Consider the following 15,613-nt stretch of genomic DNA (forward strand, 5'->3'; position numbering starts at 1 on the left):
CTCCAGACGGAAGCAGTCCGGATTTACTCATGCATCGACCACGCCCATCTGCAAAGCGGAAACTACACTTTGGAAGTGGGTGGGTTGGACAGGGACGTTTGGTTGGGGAGAAAGGTAGGAGATTGATTCCTACAGTAGAAATGGGAAACCCCGGAATTCCGAGGGCATCCAGTGGCCGGGGGCTTCGGTGGTTTAGGGCCAAGGCAAGCTTTCTCAGATTTCATTATGCAGCCTTTTAATAATTACTAATTACATTATTAGGCCCCGGCGGAATCCCAAGGCAACGGTTCCAGATGATTTTCTAGTTCGCCGAGGCCGGAGGGGCTGAGCTTGCAGGCTCTCCACCTCCTTCCTTCCTTCCTCCTCTTTCTGCTTGGCCTGCTAGCAGGCCTTCCTTTGGCTGCGTCCTCCCCCTAAGGATTGCTGCAGACGTCTTCCTTCTTCCTCTCCATCCCAGATAGCAATCCCTTCTTCCCCTTTCCCTCTCCTCTCTCTTCTCCTCACCCCTCTTTTTCTCCCTCTCCCTCTCCTCTCATAGCGTCCTTCCTGGTTCTCCCTCCGCACACGTGGGATGAGGAAGCCCGTGGGAGGAACCCCGGGGAGAGGGCCCATGTGTATCCCTGGTGCTGCTCCTGGAGGAGTGGATTCGGAAGTTTGTGCTTTGGCGACGGGATTGGGGGGAGGGAGGAGGACTCTTTGGGGTTTAAGGATTAGGCTTCAGGCGCCAGGGTTGGGAGAGAAAAAAATGGGTTCTTTTGACTCTGGCGTCGCTTCTTTTTGGGGATCATTTTCAGTGAGTGTTGAAAATTTCCACGTGTTTGCAATGTTTTGGTAAGTACAAAGGACTTGTCCAGGACCCTTCCCGGACTTTGGAGTTAAAGCAATCTATGCAAAGTTCTTAGCAAATATTTAAATTAAGGTAATTATTAGCGCTCAATAGACATTTCTTTTCACTGAGCAGTTTTTCAGGTTGGATTAAAAAAAAAATTAGCCTGTGTAAAAGAAACGAACACCCTGCCTGGCGTTGTTGAGTCATTTCCAGTAGTATCCAACTCCAGCAGTGACCCCCATTTGGGGGTTTCTTGGTAAAGAAACTGGAATGGTTTGACGTTTAGTTCTCCAGCTCATTTTACAAACAGAAAAGCAGGCAAACCAGGGTCAAGTGACTTCCCCCCCTAATAGTCACACACCTAGTGTCTGAGGTCACATTTGAACTCACGAATATTAGGCTTTCTGACTCCAGACCCAGCTTTGTCCATTGAGCCACAATCGCACCACTATTTATTCATTCCACAAATATTTATTGAGGTGATTCCCTAGTAGACTGGAAGTTTAAATCCCATCTTTACCAGTAACTAATGATGAAATTTTGGGAAAGTCACTTAACCCACTTCCATACTCAGAATCTCTATGTTAGCTCTTCAGGAAGCTCCTTTCTGCTATGTTTGTTTCTTCATACTTTGAGTAGCAATGTGTAAAAACAGTCAACCCTGCAAAGCACTGCAGAGACCACAGTATACGTTTGTTTTGTTTGTTTTTTTTTAATCTGACATACGTTTTAGCTTTTCTACCCTCCTTACCCTTTTGCAGAGGCTATTGTAACACTGTGAGGTTTTAGGATCTCAGAAAATACCACTTAACGTTCTTGTAGAGAGGCATCTAGGCCCAGTGGAAAGATCTGAATTCCAATTCAGCCTCAGACACTAGCAGTATGACCTTGGGCATGTCACTTAGCCTCTGTTTGTCTCCCTTTCCTTAACTGTAAAATGGCAATAATAATAATATCACCACCTATCTCCTAGGCTTACTGTGAGGATAAAAGGAGATAATGTGCTTGGCACATAGCAGGTACTATACAAATGCTTGCTGCTGCTGCTACTGCTACTACTCTCTACTACAAAATAATATTGAAAGAAAAAGAACTAATTATGAATTTAACTATAAATATAGATATGCAGATAATAAAACTCCCCTTTAAAAAGGGCTTTGAATAGAGAAGATTATAACTGAAAAAATAATTTTCTCTTGAAAGTGGAATTCTTTTTCTCTGATAGAATGTTTAATTTTTAGTAAAGATGAAATATAAGACATCCATGCATGAGTTAAAAAAAGACATTATGGGGCAGCTAGGTGGTGCAGTAGATAAAATGCAGGCCCTGGATTCAGGAGGACCTGAGTTCAAATCTGGCCTCAGACACTTGACATTAGCTGTGTGACCCTGGGCAAGTTACTTAACCCTCATTGCCCCGCAAAAAGAAAAAAAGAAAAAAAAAGACATTACAGTGTTTCATGGTTAGTAAACCTCACCAGTGTGACATAGCTTTTTTTATTTTTAAAATTTATTTGTAGTTTTTAAAAATTCAGTTTTATTTTCAATTCTCCCTCTTCCCCCAGCCCTTCTATTTAGAAGGCAAGAAAAACTAACCATTACAAAATCAAGCAAAACAAATTCCTGCATTAGCTATGTCCAAAAAAGAAAAAAAAAATGCTTAAATCTGTTATCTGAGTCCACCAGCTCTCTATGTGGAAGTGGATGTATTATATGCCTCATTATGAGGCCTTTGGAATTTTGCTTTGTCATAGTGATTATCAGAGTTCCTAAGTCTTTCATAATCGATAATCTTTATGGTATTATTAGTCATTTTCCTGGTTCTTTATCATTTCAATTTTCACCAGTTCATATAAATCTTCCCAGGGTCTCATGAAATCATCCCCTTCATCTTTTTTTTTACAGCACAATAGTATTTCATAACATACATATACCATAACTTATTTAGCCACTCCCAAACCTCCTTAGTTTCCAGTTCTATGCCACCACCAAACGAACTGCTATAAATACTTTTGTATGCAGAGTTCCCTTTTCTCTTTCTTTGATCTCTTTCAGGATATAGACCTAATGGAATGTTATAGTTATTTGATAATATCATGTAAAACCTGTTGCTGTTTACATCACTTGGCCAGCTAGGTTTTGCCGTGGATAGTACTGAACTTGTCTTGAATTATCACCTGTGGTTCTAAGAAGCTGTAGTATTCACTGTAGCCAGTAAATCATCTCAGCAGATGGGCTAAAACAGGTTGAGGGTAACCCATGGGCCTCAAACACTAAGTGAGTTTGGGGGATGTCTACCCTGAGCATGTGAAGCCTTCTGCCAGAGTAATGGACAGATGAAGGCAATTTGTTCCAAAAGCCATGAAACAGGCACTGTGGAGTGCTTAGAGTTTGGTCAGACATCCAAGATGCCAAACTGCCAAGCTTCTTAGATGTTTTCTGCATCTAAGATGTTTTCTTGCATCTGCAAGACCCTTGTCTTGCCACTGGACTTCAATGACTATAGAAGAGAGAGAGAGTCTGATGACTTTGTTCGACTTTGCCTCACTTAAATCCAGTTCATGCACATACATGCACAAACACACACACACGCACACCAGTGATATCATTGGTCCTTTTCTAAAATGAAGAACAAACAACAATTACAACTGGACCTATAGTCAGAAAGATCTGAATTCATATTTGGCCTCACATTCTGGTCAATTTCCTTATCTGGAAGATGAGGATAATAATAGCCCTTATCTCCTAGGGTGGTTGTGAAGATCAAGTGAAATAATAATATTAAATCACTTAGCAGAGTGCTTGGCACATAGTAGGTGATATTTAAATGTTAGCTGTTATTATGATTTTGACTCATAGTAAAGCCCAGTCTTTTACATAAAGTTCCTTTAAAATGCCAAATTATGGAGTTTTCTATTCTGGAGTCAGGAGGGAGCTACCATTGCTCTTGCCATGTGGAGGATGGATCGGAGAGGGTAAGTTAGGAGGAGAGAGTCAGATTTAGGGTAGAAGAGAATAAGTTCTCCAGAAGACACATTGAATTTGAGGTGCTATTCTAGACAAAGTCTCACTTAGGCCTATTTGGTGTTTTAGTCGTGGTACTGGAACGAAATCAGGCACTTATAGACCATCCAGTAGTTAACAAGAGAAGGTTTACTTGACAAGTAGCACAGAGAGGATATTAACAAAGATGCAGCATTGATTTAATTAGGTGAAACCTAAAAGTTTTATCAAATAGATTTAAGTACAAAGGTATTTTACTCCATATGATGGGAGAATAAACACTTCTTTTCCTAGATGAAGGAGCTACATGGAAATTATATCCACATCATGAAGAAGAAAGGAAGAGGAAGGACAAGCAGACAGAGAAGAAGAAAATCATTTAGAACCTCAGAATTGAGTAAAGGTACAATTTTTATTCTCACTGATATAAATGAAGTGTTTGACTAAAGTCTGTGATAAAACAGACTCAGTGTGGTACAAAAGCTATTTATGGAAAATGATTCAAGTATCTTGAAAGAATCCTTTTTTTTTTTTTCCTGATAGCTTTTATGTTCTTTGGAAGACTGGGAATACTGATATGTCCTTGCCCAGAGTTCATATTCTGTTGAAGGATACATCTACACTGATAAGTGTAATAAAGTAATTTAGTTTGGGGAGTGGGGGAGCACTAACAACTGGGGATAGCAAGAAGGATTAATGTAGAATGGGGCATCTCTACTGAGCTTTGTGAGATTTAAAATTGGATACTAGAGCATTAATTTCCCCTCTATAACCTTTCCCTTAATTTATCTCCCAGACTAGTAAATGGAAGAAGCTTCTGGTTTCTAGTTAGAGCTTTTATTGTGTGGTAGTTACCAGGTGATGTTGATTAGAGGGATAGGAAAGTAGAAATACAAAACAAATAGTCTTAAGTCTAAGCTTAGTCTATATGCCGTATAAAACTCACCAAAAGCCCAAGGCTACCTTTGGGGAGGAGAGCCGAGTCAGGCACGTGCTGCTAACGGTGAGCCGGGCCGCGTCCACTCCAGTCAGTGTCTGTCTGTGTGTCGTGCCAGTCCTCGGACCAGGAGAGCCGAAAAGAGATCCCACTTCCTTTCTCTCCTTGCCTTTTAAGGTCGCACCCCAGAAGTGGAGTGCTTAGCAGCTGGGCTGGCGTGCGTAGCCCATGCTTGGCCGTTGGTCTCCTCCCCGAAAGGGTGGTCCTTTAAAAACTGGCGGTTTTCCGTATTCACTAACTGACTGATAGGAAACTTTTTACCACAGCTTTGAGGTGAGTTAGGAATTCTAAGAGGTAGATTATAGGTGGAAGAAAGTAGCAGACATGGGAGAAGACTTGTGCAAAGGCCCACAGGGGCAAGAGAGAAAGCCATGTTCTGGGGACAGCAAAAAGGGCAGTCTGGCTACAGTATTGAGTGTGTGAGGGGGAGTAATATGAAAGGTCTGGAGCAAAAGGCTTTAAGTAGTTTGTTTTTTATTCTGTAGACAGTAGGAAGCCACCTGGTGCTTTGTAGGGTAAAAGATAAATGAGTTCTTTCTTGGAAATGGTGAGTGTGAGATGCTGTTCAAGCCCGATTTAGAGCTTGTTTGGTTGTTTAGGCTTAGTATTTTAAGGAAATAAGACACTTGTAGACCATCAAGCAACTGATAAAAGGTTTATTTGACAGCAACATGGAGAGGATATTAGCAAGGATGCTGTATTGATTTAATGAGATACAGCTTCCCTTCTGTGTACATGGTATAGTGGTGAGATGTTCAGAAATATGTCAGTCGTGAAACCTCCCAACAAAGTTTTTGCTCAGGAAAACTACACCAAATATTCCCTGTGATCAATTAAACCTTGACTATAGTTTCATTTATTAACTTTTTAAATTTTTTTTGTGGGGTAGTGAGGGTTAAGTGACTTGCCCAGGGTCACACAGCTTGTAAGTGTCAAGTATCTGAGGCTGGATTTGAACTCAGGTCCTCCTGAATCCAGGACCAGCTCTTTATCCACTGTGCCACCTAGCTGCCCCATTCATTACCTTTTAACCCTTTTTACCCCAACATAGAGATGTTATTTTGGTCCTCTTTGAGAATGAAGGACAACAATCAACTAAGCCTATCCTTTAAGGGATAGAATTTGTTCCAACAACATCTTACCTCTTAGTGTCAAGATCTTTGGAGGTGCGTTCAACTATGGATTGATGTGATCCCATGGCTTTACTGGGTCATAATGGATTTAAGTTTTTATAATTTTCAAGGTCATGGCAATATCTAGTTGGTCAAGAAAATCCCAAATGGGGTCAGGAAAAAAAATTTGGGGAGAGAGAGTTTCTGGGTAATTAACGATATTAGCATTTTATTAGTAAAAGGCTCAGTGATGCTCTTGAATGCCAGAGTCTCCTGATGGAACCCAATCAATGTGTATATACCCTTGGAATAATGGGTATCACACAGTGGCAATCAACTCCAACTGGTTAATATGAATGAGAAAATGAACTACATTATTTGGTGTCATTTTTCCAAGCATGTACACACATATAAAATGAAATGTGGGTTCATTAGCCATGTCTGAAAAAGAAAAAAAAAAGCTTATATTTGTCTTCTGAATGCACCAGCACTCCATGTGGAGGTCAGTATATTGCATGTCTTTCGTCATGAATCATTTGGAATTTTGCTTTGTCATTGTGACTCAGAACGTCAACTGGCCAGAACCAGCTAGAGCTAGGAGAGTCAAGAATCAAAGAGCAGTTTAATTTTCAGAGTAAGGAAAATGGCTTGCAAGGGAGGACATGTGTGGGGGCCTTGCCCTTAATGTGGAGAGATCTCAGTACTTACACTAGTGGCTGCCCAGTGAGCTGTAACCCTGACAATGAGGCTAGATAGCAAGAATGTGCTGAGTTTGATTCACTGAAGGGCTTTCTGAGTTTGTGCAGTGCTTGTCCAGCTCAGAGAATACCTGGTGAATTTTATTTTGCCAGAGGGTGAGATTATTCAGAGGGTAGGTGCAAAGAATTGTTGTTTTGCCAAGCCCAGGGCACAGCTTGGCAGGGCCTCAGCTCTGGAAAACAGGGAGTCTCCTAATATTTTGTCATTTCCCCCTTTTGACCAAAGGGAGGGGGTTGGAAAGACCCCCTACCCTTTTGGCCAATAAAGGAGAGGCAGGTATAAACCAAGATGCTGCAAGAGCCCATTTGGACCAGCACAAGATGTTGTCCAGGGGGTCAGTTCCTTGAGGGGACCTATTGGAGAAGTGTGACCCTGGGGTATCATTGCTAGCGGAGACCTTCTCCTCATGGCGGAGTTTTTCTACAGTAAGTCTCCAGCAGGTGGCGTCATTCCAATCGTTACAAGCCTTTAGAACCAATGATTAATTGCACATAGAGAGATGGTCTAGTTTCCTAGCCACATAAGGCTAGGTACAAACAATGCAGTAAGGTTTTTCATAATTTCATAATCATAGTTACATTAATTTTCAGATTTCAAATCAAACTCGTTAGAGGGCTCACGATGACTAGTTTTGAGAAAAGAGATTTACATGTTAACCAAGAAAACAAACATAAATATCTTGAAACAAAAAACCAAAGCAATACAATAGTTATCACTAATATTAATTGACATCAAATTTCCTTATATCTCAATATCCATCTAATAATCATATTTTAAGTCCCAAATGTGTCACGTAGTTATCTGGTCCCTAGATATCTTTTCTTGGACAATAGTCTTTATTCTCAGGATATCTTTGAAGGGGGCTCTGCTTCTCTGGTTCCAAACCTAGAGGTTCCTAGATAATTTTGCTAGTAATAAGACTTAATACAATTTGATATAATCACTTAAATTTGCTTCTCCAATTTTGAAACTTCAGAGAATTTCAGTTTATAAATTCCATTTGCTATTTCTATCCTTACCTAAATTCTGTACCTGATATGAAAATCTTTTAAAAATTTATGAGGGGGGAGGGGCAGCTAGATGGCACATTGGATAAAGCACCAGGCCTGGATTCAGGAGGACCTGAGGTCAAATCCGGCCTCAGACACTTGACATTTACTAGCTGTGTGAACCTGGGCAAGTCACTTAAACTTCATTGCTCTGCCAAAAAAAAAAGAAAAAAAAGAAAAAAATTTATGAGGGTCCAACTGTAAAATGAACTTTCTTGCCTTTTAATATTATCAGACAGATACTTTAAAAATGGGAAAATAATTTTTCTTTCTTTACCATTATCAATACAATTTATGTGTAAAGTCCAATTAATCTTTAATAAATCCTTAATCCAGTTTTGAGAACTGTTTGGGACAAACTGCCTCAGTTTGCCCAAATAACTTGAGGAGACCACCAAGTCAAGCAGAGACAGGTTTATTGTATTCTCATGAGAACGAGAAAACTCAATGACTGAGACTGAGTTGCAATAAGAGGCTCATGCTTTGGATTTTTATAGGAATTTTGGCGGGGGGAGGGAAAGTCCTCATGTACACTGGGTGAGCTCACAATATAACATCCAATCCTGTCTCACCCAGGGTGTGTGCTTAGCTCATGATCAATGTATAGAGACATGTATACATGTTCCAGGAACAAGGGGGGAAAAGGGAGGGGGAACAAGGTCAAACTGAGGGAAGAGGGAAGGGGGGCGGTGTAACGAGTACCAGGGGTTGAGGAATGTCACAATTAATCCATGATAGGGACTGGGGGTCTGAAATGTGAGAGGAGGGAAGATGAGTACCAGGCCAGCCGAAGAGACACGTTACAGGCAGTAAAACTAAGACATAGCTGACAAGCGAGCAGGGGCTAATGGTGCTAGTAGGCTTCCACCAGTTGCGGATGACCATGGATCAGCGCCTTGAAGAGCCACAGGCCACAGTGTGGCTGTGCAGCCTGCTGCAGCAGGGACATTGGAAAACTGCGCTCTCTGTTGCCCTTTGGTTCCTGCGTCTCATTTGTTTTTCTTCCTCCTGAGCTTGAAGGCCCATCTCAGCTGCACGCAAGCTGCTCCTGAGTACTGAACTCCAATGGTCCTTGGCCATCTCCTCCCAGCTGCTGGTGTCTATTCCCAGAGCCCTCAAGTCTCGCATGCATACATCTCTAAGGTGAAGCTGGGGGCATCCAGCAGGTCTTTGGCCTGAGGCTAACTCAACATAGAGTAGGTCTTTAGGAACACGCCCATCTTGCATGCAGTGCACATGACTGAGCCAGCGCAGCCATCTTTGTTTCAGTAGCGTGTAGATGCTCAGAAATTGCGCGCATTGGAGCACTTCTGTGTTGGGCTAATGGTGCTAATTGGTAATAAAACTTAAACAGAGACAGTAAGAACTGACAAGCAATAAAACTTAGGCAAAGACAGAGAAACTAACTATGGGGGGGGGGGCTAGGTATCTTCCAGACCCCATCCTCAGAGTTTAATCTGACTCAAATCTATCATCTTTGCATCTTTGTCTAATAATTTTTTCCTTAGGAGGATATCATCCTTATATTATAATTTGACCACAAATACAGATTAAAATTGTAAAATGTTCATACTTGCATCTTATAGTAGTCACTCAGAGATGTTTCAGTTTCAATCTATTATTTAAAAGATTTAGTATTTACAAAACTTCTTGATGATAAAATTTGCTATAAAAGGAAAAAGAAGGACATAGTTATACAAATGTCATATATCTTAACAAAGGAAAAACTTCCTTAGCTAGAATCAAATCTGTTTGGTTCCAGGTATGAGTCATATCTGACAGCCAATTGTGTAGTCACAGAGTGTTAAAAGCAAGGCTCAGGATTAACCATGTGGGAATTTTCCTTTTCAGAAAGGAAATAGCAAAATGGGGAAATAGAGTCATGAAGATCCTACTTTGGGCCAGGCCAAAGTTTTCCCCAAAACTTTTCCCAGGTGCAGACATCCACCTTTAGCAGTTCCCAGACTACAGCACATGCCATTTTCTACTGTTGGTTTTATGACAAGTTGGTTTTATTGGCAAGTATCCCTGTAATCAAGGCTCAAAATAACAGGTGCTAGGCCCCAGCCAATCAAGGATAAAAGTCTCTTAGTGGGATTGCTCCGCTTGGTTAAATTGAATATTTAAATGTAAGAAGCGTGGCAAGAACAAAAGGTTTGTGATGCTGGTTATTTGGCAAACTTGTTTCTAGAAGTCCCTACACTACTGCTCCCCTTCTCTTCACAGTGTTCCCCCATTGCTGCTCAATATACAAACTCAACTTTAGTCAAGCTGCTGTATTTTTTTGTCATCCAAATGTGATGTCTTCATTTCTACTTGTGTGTCAGTCATACTGTTTCCTACAGCTTAGAATGTCTTCTTTTTTTCTCCACTACCTATAAAATGTTTTTCATCCTTCAAAACTAAGCTTAACTTTTTTTGTTTGTATTTGTGAGCTCATTAATTTAGAGAACTCCCAGTGAGGAAGTGCCCTCTCTCAATACAGATAGATTTTCTAGTCTTACAGAATTTCTTGAGGGCACTAAGAGTGACTGTCTCAAATAACTTAGCCAGTATCAGTTAAATGAGAAGGGAAAATTGGACACAGTCTTCTTGACTGTGAGTCTGGGCTTCTGTCTACTAAGCAGTGCTGCCACAGTTTTGAAATTGTACATTTTCGTTCTCTTAGCCTGAATATAGGAGCTTTATTTTTTATTTATTATTATTTTTTTTTGGTGAGGCAATTGGGGTTAAGTGACTTGCCCAGGGTCACACAGCTGGTAAGTGTTAAGTGTCTGAGGCCGGATTTGAACTCAGGTCCTCCTGAATCCAGGGCCAGTGCTTCATCCACTGCGCCACCTAGCTGCTCCTAGGAGCTTTATTTTTAAAAAATGTAGATGCACTTTGATCTCTTCCTTCTTCGAGTTCTTACCATTTTTATTAGGTATCACAATCTGCACTTAACTATTCTGTAATTGTTTTATGAATTAGCCTTGTTTCCTCCATCTAGATTGTGAACTTACTGAAAGTGAGGAGTATGTTTTTTACATATTTTTATATTCCTTATTTCTTTCCTGGACAGCACTCCACGCCTTTTATAAAAAGCTGTATTGTTTGATTACATTATCATTTTTGTTACTTTTCTCTTATCTTTTGTAGTGAGTGAGAGCCACAAATCGGAATTTATAGAACTTAGGAAGTGGCTGAAAGAAAGGAAATTTGAAGATTATAACCTAAGGCCAACAAGATTTTCAGGTAAGGTTTTGTAGTAAAAGTAGATTTCTGTTTCTTGTTGGAAGGGAAGCATTGACATGAATTATAAAAACCATTAAAGATTTATCTGAGTAGTCAACGAACTTTAATTAAATGCTTACCATGTGGGCAGCTAGGTGGCACAGTGGATAGAGCACCGGCCCTGGAATCAGGAGTACCTGGGTTCAAATCTGGCCTCAGACACTTAACACTTACTAGCTGTGTGACCCTGGGCAAGTCACTTAACCCCAACTGCCTCACTTAAAAAAAAAATGCTTACCATGTTCTAGATACTGTGCTAAGCACTGGGAATAGATACCAGCAGAAAGAAAGACAGTCTCTGTTCTCAAGAAACTGACATTGTAATGAGAAGTGGAGGAGGGGACTGGGGATAGGTGAAAGTGCCTAGTGAGGGACATGATAAAATCCTTTGAAATGGGTCAGCAGTGCAGCCCAGGAAGAAATGAAGAGATGGTTGACCTGGGCTTCTTGAGGTTTTAGGAGGAGCCAGCCAGCCAGAGTAAAAGGTCTCGGGGTGGGAGGGTACTTTCAATGTGAGTAGTCTAGGGGTGAAGTGAGCTTCCAGGGTGAAAAGGTTTCTATGTCACTGTAGAGAAATTGGGTGGAGATGAATTCAGATGCTGTCCTTTCCATCAGTCAAGAATCAATACACTCTAATTATGCATCTCCTAATAATAACGGATTATTATCTGCTCAGGGGGTGGGGGTATGAGGAAGAAAGTGAGATAATCCTTTCTTTCAAAGAGTTTACAATTCTACTTAAAGTTTAGAACATAGTCATAGAAAGCAGGTATGGTATGCATACAAACTAAATTTGTAGTAATTTGGGGATAGGGAGGCATTTAAAACTGGGGGAATCTAAAAGGCTTCTTAAAAATTATTTATTTTATTCTGAACTTAAGAAATAAAATGGGCATTTCCATAACATAGTAGAATAGGTGAATGAACCCTGGGGTTCCAAAAAATGAGATGAGGAGGGAGAACATTCTCGGCATAGGGAGGCAGCCTCTGCCAAGAGTTGCATCTGGTCTATGAAATGTCAGGGAACAGTGTCAGGGTGGCGGGCTTAATTCCCTTGATGGAAGTTGAGGATCAGAGATGATTACTCATTGACACGTCAGCACCACATCATGTGTGATAAACTATATGCGCTTTATTATCCAGGATAGCTCAGTATTTATAGCAGAAAGCCATAAAGAAATTCAAATAGAGTCTCTGCTAGAATAATTCTAAGAGAATAGGAATAATTTTTCAACCTTTCAGCCTTGACCTGGCAGAACTTGTTCCAGGCTTAGGCAGAGCGAGGTTTATACAGCTGAGACTTTGGACCCCTGGGAGGCCAGCCAAGCATTGTCTCAGGAATTCAGGCCTTGACCACAAAGTTTCCTGGGAGACTTGCTGCCTGAGTGACCATGGCCCAAGCCTGGGGAGGGGGAACTCAATCAGAGAGGCGACAGAGAGCCCTCTGGGTTCGCCACAGAACAGCAGGGAAGTCAGTTTGGTTGGAACCTTTGAGTATAGGAGGGAGAGTTATGTGTCATCAGCCTAGGAAGATAGATGGGCAATAGAATGTGAGGGGCTTTAAATGCCAAACAGAGGAATCTATATTTCATCCTAAAGTCACTGCAGCTACTTGAGAAAAGGAATGACATGGTTAGGAACATTATTTTGGCAGCTCTGTGGGTGATAGTGTAGCGGGAGGAGGGTGGAAGCAAGGAGACCAATTAGGAAGCTTTTGAAATTGTCCAGGAGAATGTAAGTAGGGATATGTTTGTGAGTAGGGATAACTGTTTGCATGTGAGTGATATAGAAGAAGTAGAAGTGACAAGATTTGGCAACTGACCATAGATGGAGGTGAGAGAGAATAATAGCTAATATTTACATAGTACCTACTATGTTCCAGGTACCATAGATGGAGGTGAGAGAGAATAATAATAGCTTATATTTACACAGTACCTACTATGTTCCAGGTACTATAGATGGAGGTGAGAGAGAATGATACTAGCTCATATTTACATAGCACCTACTATGTTCCAGGTAAGCACTTTACAAATAAAATTTCATTTTATTTTCACAACACCATTAGAAAGTTGGTGCTGTTATTAACCCTACTTTATAGTTGAGGAAACTGAAGCAGAAGTTGTTACTCAACTAGTCACATAACTAGTAAAAATCTGAGGCTAGATTTGAATTCAGTTCTTCCTGACTCCAGGCCCAGTGTTTTTACTGCTGCACCACCTAACTGCCTAGAAATAAGAATGAAGGATGACTTCTGGGTTGAGAACCTGGGTGACTGGAAGAATTATGGTGCCCTTGATAGGAAGAGGGAAGTTGGGAAGAGGATAGGTTTAAGGGGAAAGATAATGAGTTGTCTTTTGGACATATTGAGCTTGAAATGCCTGTGGTGATCTAGGTGGTGATGGAGGTGTAGGACAGAAGCTCAGGAAAGAGATGAAGGCTAGTTATATAGTGCTGGGAATCATGTAAAAGGGATGTGTGGCAAATAAAAATTTATGGGGTTGCCCTATAATTGTCCCAAGTTTAAGGAATTTAGCTGGGGTTTATAATATTGTTACTTAGAAATTAGAGGCTGTTGCACCCGTTTTGCATTTATTAAAGCATATTCAATATTAGTAAAGATAGAGAGCATATGGCTCAGAAAGATCAGAAACCCTAGGATAGAGGAGAGAGAGAGAGCAGTGTGGGAGAGGGAAGAGTGTGCCAAGAGAACGAGAGACCCCTCTTCTGGGTTTTTAACTTATCTCTGGTAGAGGTGGGTTACTCCACTTTGATCCAAACTAATTGGCCAGTAACATTAAAGTTCATTGATTGACTTGAAGGTGGTCTTAAGTTAGTTAACTTCCTTTAGTTGGTTAGGAACTTCCATCTACATTTCCTTTGAAATTCTCTTGACTCTGGGCTGGCCCTGCAAAAACAGCCAGAGCTCCTGTGTGTGTGTGTGTGTGTGTGGTGGTGGTGATGGGGGGGGGTCTCTGAGTTCCCCAAACACCCTATTATTAATAATTTTCTCACAGATGATAGTTAAATTCATGGGAGTTGGTTCCAAGAGGTGGAGAGACAGATGAGAAGGTCCAGGACTATGGCTTAGGTTATGCCCATGCTTAGGGTGCTTAGGGCTAGTCTTTTGGGAATTGGCTTGAAGGTGGTTGTGGCAGACTAGATGGCAAGATAGACCCTGTACCTGGTCAGGGACTGGATGGAATGAAATTAAGCTTTTTATGCTGGTTGGGTGTTTATAGATTCTCTATAACTTCAGTTAGTTTTCTTGGGAAAGGAGCCAATGCCCATTACCCTCTATGTCTTGAATAATAGCAAGTTGAGTGTTGTGGTGGGAGTTCTGTCCTAGGTCCCCTGTCTTAGTTTTCTCTCTCTTCCCCCTCCCTCCATGCAATGCAAATTAGATCAGGGCTTCTTAAACTTTTTCTTCTTTTGATCCCTTTTCATCTGAGAAATTTTTACTTGACTCCAGGTGTATGTATATAAAAAAGGTATACATAATCTTTTACTGTTAGCAAATTTTTCGTGACCCCACATTCAGTTACATGAGTCCTTATGGGGTTGCGACCCAGTTTACCAAGCTAGGGATTAGATTAGTTTTTCCTTAAAAGGAGTTGAAACTATGGCCTTGATGTCCAATTGTCTCAGAAGACTTAGGCTGGGGCCATTGACAGAGCTTCTTGGTCACTTGGGTATAGAACAGTATGTAAGAGGGAATGGAGTTCTTTTCTGAGGCTTCAGACCTTAGACCATAAGCATTACAACCCTAGGAAACTGCTTGGCTGGACCAGTGCTTTGTCCTAGATGAACATCCCTTCCATGCTCTGAATGCCCTTGTTGTGCTCTGGCTAAGTAAAGCTCCTATTGTTAACTTAGATGGATTATGTATGCATTTTATTGTCATTTCAGACCCAAACTACCCAGGGACCAGCCTGAGTGAGGCCTAGCCTATTACACCCAGCAGTTTAAACTGCATAAAGGCTAGGGATTCTCTGGATTTTTACAGATGTTTGTAACTCTTCAAATTTTGTCTGCTTCAGCAAATAATGTGAACTTAAAGAAAGTGAAGCCAGCCAGAGCAAATCATGCCTGTTATACCTTATGTTTGGGACAAACTGCCTCAGTTTACCCAGATAACTCAAGGAGACCACCAAGTCAAGCAGAGACTGATTTATTACATGCTTATGAGAATGGGCGACCTCAATACCAAGAAATTCAATACCAAGACATGAGGACCGCAATAAGAGGCTCATGCTTTGGATTTTTATAGGAATTTTTTTGGTGGGAAGTCCCCACATGCACTGGGTGAGCTCACAATCTAACATCCAATCCTGTTTCACCCAGGGTGCGTGCTTAGCTTGTGATCAATGTGTAGAGACATGTATACGTGTTCCAGGAACAAGGGGGGAAAAGGGGAGGGGAGAACAAGGTTAAACCGAGGGAAGAAGGAAGGGGGGGGAGTAAGTAGTGGTATCGGGCTTAGGAATGTGAAAAGGGAGAGGCAGGAAACATAGCTTTATCTGGTCACAATTAATCCATGACAAGGACTGGGGTCTGACACGGAGGGAAGATAGGTACCAGGCAGGCCGGAGAC

The 15,613-nt window shown here is 41.2% G+C and overlaps 1 protein-coding gene across 1 annotated transcript in view; it reads left to right on the forward strand.

Annotated features, from left to right (window-relative positions):
- The first annotated feature begins 92 nt into the window (after positions 1-92).
- SETD4 (SET domain containing 4) overlaps positions 93-15,613 on the forward strand; it is a 51,926-nt gene continuing 36,405 nt past the window's right edge. Inside the window, exons 1-3 of the mRNA XM_043996322.1 lie at positions 93-203; positions 4,127-4,235; positions 10,888-10,983. Coding sequence (XP_043852257.1) covers positions 141-203; positions 4,127-4,235; positions 10,888-10,983 — 268 coding nt within the window. The 5' untranslated portion in view covers positions 93-140. The remainder of the gene's footprint in view (positions 204-4,126; positions 4,236-10,887; positions 10,984-15,613) is intronic.

The sequence above is a fragment of the Dromiciops gliroides genome, chromosome 3 (assembly GCF_019393635.1).
Source record: "Dromiciops gliroides isolate mDroGli1 chromosome 3, mDroGli1.pri, whole genome shotgun sequence".
Taxonomy (NCBI): Eukaryota; Metazoa; Chordata; class Mammalia; order Microbiotheria; family Microbiotheriidae; genus Dromiciops; species Dromiciops gliroides.